Here is a 3,469-nt window from a genome sequence, read left to right as displayed (position 1 = left end):
TTCGCGCTGTATTTTTCCTGTAAAATTTCGTCAACATAAACTGTCATGTCTGAGACACATATTTCTTCAAAAAGGGTGAAAAGGGAGAATTGGTGGACTCTATTGCGCAGATTATGGTTAAAACCTGTTATTGAAGGGACGCCACCTGCTCGAGTACTTCACCGGACGTGCAAAATATTCCTTCTGAGAAAAGTTGTGAACTGGAGAGCGGTACCGTTTGAAGTAACGCTTGAGCTCACCACCATGCAATCGTACTATAAGCCGATTCATTAAGCGCCAATTGCTTTATCCGACAGCTCGCCACAATGCCCAAATTACGCACAGCATATCAAGTGTAACGATAAAAGGCAGTATAACATATGACCGGCATTACACGTTGAACTTCCGCATGCTATTCATGCGTTCTGGCTTCGTTTTATGTGCGATGAAGTGAGCTTGATCGTTATTTTAAACATGACGGACGGCTTGTGAAGTACTGTTTATTCGCCACTTGTTCAACAGTTCGGTGTTGCTTGTTGCAGTCTTGGTGTGCCGGTGTACTATATAAAATATTATGCGTTCCAGGATGTACAGAAGGGACATCTTCCCCGCCGAGACCACCGTTATGCCATTCCAAAGAAAGGCAGCAGTAATCAAGCCCGAACGTGAATGGAACGGCAAAGCAGAGAAGAAACCAAGCCTCTCAAAGTGGGTCATCGTGAAACTCACTTTCATGTACGTGTACACCGTGCACATTGTGTCAAACGCCATAGCCGGTAGCATACGCACCAGCTCCTTGGCGTACATCATCGAAACCTTGACCTACACGGTTCGATCTCTCGTCTCAACCATCTCGACGACTTACTGCGTCGTCAAAGCCAGTGAGATAAGTGGTATCTCCGATGAACTAGCCCAATTCGAGGGACTAGAGCCGACCCGGTTCCTGCAGAAGGCCGCTACTAAGAGGCGATACCTTCGATTCTCCATAGCCTGCTACAGCTGTCTCCTGATCGCCATGACAGCCCTCTTCTTCGTTTTGGTTCCGGCGCAGAAGTACTTCGACAAATGCTTCTACGGCATAGACCTCGACAGCGCCGGAATCCCAAACGGGCCGTCCATTCTAATCGGGTTGATCGAGTGGAACTCCTACAACATCATCGTCACTGGCTCTCCGTGGCTGATGACTAATTACATGTATCTATGCGACTACCTTCGAGGCCAGATGCTCAGTTTCAGGGCCACTGAGAGAGCTGTCCTGGACAGTGGACCGATGGACATGGCCAAGTTCCAGAAGGTCCAGACGATGTGCAACAGGCTGATCGACGTCGAGAGGCGGCTGGACACCCTTTTCTCCCCTGTAGTGCTTCTCTGGTTCACGGACCTGCTCGTGAACATAGTCCTTCCCATCCGCACTCTTATCAACGGCATCGCTTCTTTTACCATAGCCAACGTGATGTCGTTCTTCATAGAAGTCGTCTACTCGGTGTCCTTCTTCATGATCCTCTCTTTCTCGCTGGCCCAAGTGGACAAGGAGTACAAGGATATCGAAGAGGAGACTTTTCGTCTGCGCAACGCGGTGCCCGCAGAAGACTGGCAGTTGTGCCAACAGGTGGCGCTCCTCGAGACAGGCATCAACTCGTCCAAGTTCACGCTGACCGGCTGGGGCCTGTTCGAAGTGGACCGGTCCTTCATACTGACCATCGTGGGAGCCGTGGCCACGTATACAGTTGTGTTGATTCAGCTGACGCCGGGACAGGAGACGTACTGAAAGGTCGCGTTTGCGTCCGCTGATTGGTCTTAGCCCGCGCGAGGCCTCGGCTATCACTAGACCCCTAAGCACATGTACCGAGTTTCAGAAAAATGTATAGAGGCTTATTAAGACTAATCCATTACTGTCGTGAGCTCTAAGCATTCCTTTCTAAGACTGTACTACGGATCTCAGGTTAGCGTTAAATCACTTCAGCCTTTCTACAACTCTGCTAGAATACCGTAGTCGTAGTCATGCAGCCTGTCTGCTGGGGCGAAAGGAAGATGGGCCACTTTAACATCGTCTACTTTGACCCATGCACGTTTACAACAACCCCGTTGCTGAACCTCCTGTCATTATTATGCACTTAAGTACGCAAAGAACGTGAATATAGGATATTGGATCGAACACCTAAACAGCCACTATTTGAGGCAATGGTCGTGTAGGTCCCACGAGAAGTGGTATATATACTTTCACGTATATTTCTAACGGTCAAGTAACTGTTTCTTGTTTTTCATATGCATGTAAAATAAAATCCGTATTCGATTGATGAACCTGGTGTGCTAGTGATTTCCCATTGAGTGCTCTCTGCCTGTTTTAAAGCTCGTGGACGGAAACATTAGTGTTAACGCCTGGCCGCTTCAAGAAGTAGTTTCAAAAGACGAAAAGTTCGTACGCCTTCTTTTCACTTCATGAAAATTACTATAGTACCATATCAAGTGCTTTCCTAAACAGGCTGCGCTGCTTTCGTAATATGTGATCATCTCTCACGAGTATATGCTACACTTAGGCTACTTGTAACCACGTTTTGGAAATAGTCACAAGGGGAAAGACTGCATCGTTTAATGAAAGAAAAAAAGAGAAGCGGCAATTTAAGCAAAAAGAACTCTTTGCATCCCGTGACGCTTGCCAGGTTTAACAATTGATGTTGGAATACAATCTTCTGAGATTTTTTCCTGCACTTCACCTAAATGAAAAGTGGATCTGGTTGATAAGCTTCAGTCGCCGGCCACTGGAAAAAGTAATTGCGCTTGGGCGTACTGTAAACTGATGCGAATCGAGGGACTAAAGCGTTCGAAAAACATGGAGCGATATTTCCTTTCGGGCCGTGTGAGGATACCAGAACTGCGGAACATATTCTGATCCAGACCGACGGCCTACAGCCCAAAGCTTCGATAGAATCACGGAGGTCCGGAAGCCTTTTTGCGGTCTGAGAACAGCCACATAATATAGGCATTTCCAGAACCTTGAGGTAAGTAAGAGGAGGTTAGAGTACCGGCGGGAGAAATTCTCTCCCGCCGGTAGATTATTCTCTGTTTTCTGGAACGAAGAAGTGTTGGTCATAGCTGTAAATGGTGCGGTAGCAGTCCAGAGGGTAGGCACCTGGACCATACTATACAGTCGGATACAACTTAAGACTGCAGTGAAGCTCCGCCCACATTCAGGACCGCCGCATGGAATTCCTCCACGACAAAAGAGTAGTCCCATTGTTGAAACTTTTCTTGCTACCTAAACAAGAAGCTTATCACAAGAAAAAAACTTAAAAGCTATAGAATTTTGATACTTGGCGATGGATGCTAAGGCGGAGTCTTCGTAGTAAAACAAGACTTGTCTACATGCCCAGCTTTCCTAGAAATTCAGCAACTAGCGCCATCTGTAGGGCGCCAGCAGCGAACACCGCGTAACTCAAAGGGGACAGTCTTAAAACTGTAATTCTGAGAAAACTAGTGAGTTCCGAGAGAT

General features: G+C 47.2%; 1 protein-coding gene across 1 annotated transcript; it reads left to right on the top strand.

The window, feature by feature from the left end:
- The first annotated feature begins 565 nt into the window (after window positions 1–565).
- On the top strand, window positions 566–1,747 carry LOC144106623 (uncharacterized). The gene has a single exon (XM_077639469.1). It carries the CDS (start codon window positions 566–568, stop codon window positions 1,745–1,747), a length of 1,182 nt encoding a protein of 393 aa, XP_077495595.1.
- Window positions 1,748–3,469: the final 1,722 nt, after the last annotated feature.

The sequence above is a fragment of the Amblyomma americanum genome, chromosome 10 (genome assembly GCF_052857255.1).
Source record: "Amblyomma americanum isolate KBUSLIRL-KWMA chromosome 10, ASM5285725v1, whole genome shotgun sequence".
Taxonomy (NCBI): domain Eukaryota; kingdom Metazoa; phylum Arthropoda; class Arachnida; order Ixodida; family Ixodidae; genus Amblyomma; species Amblyomma americanum.
The sequence above is the reverse complement of the archived record's forward strand: the minus strand, read 5'-3'. Positions and strand labels throughout refer to the sequence as shown.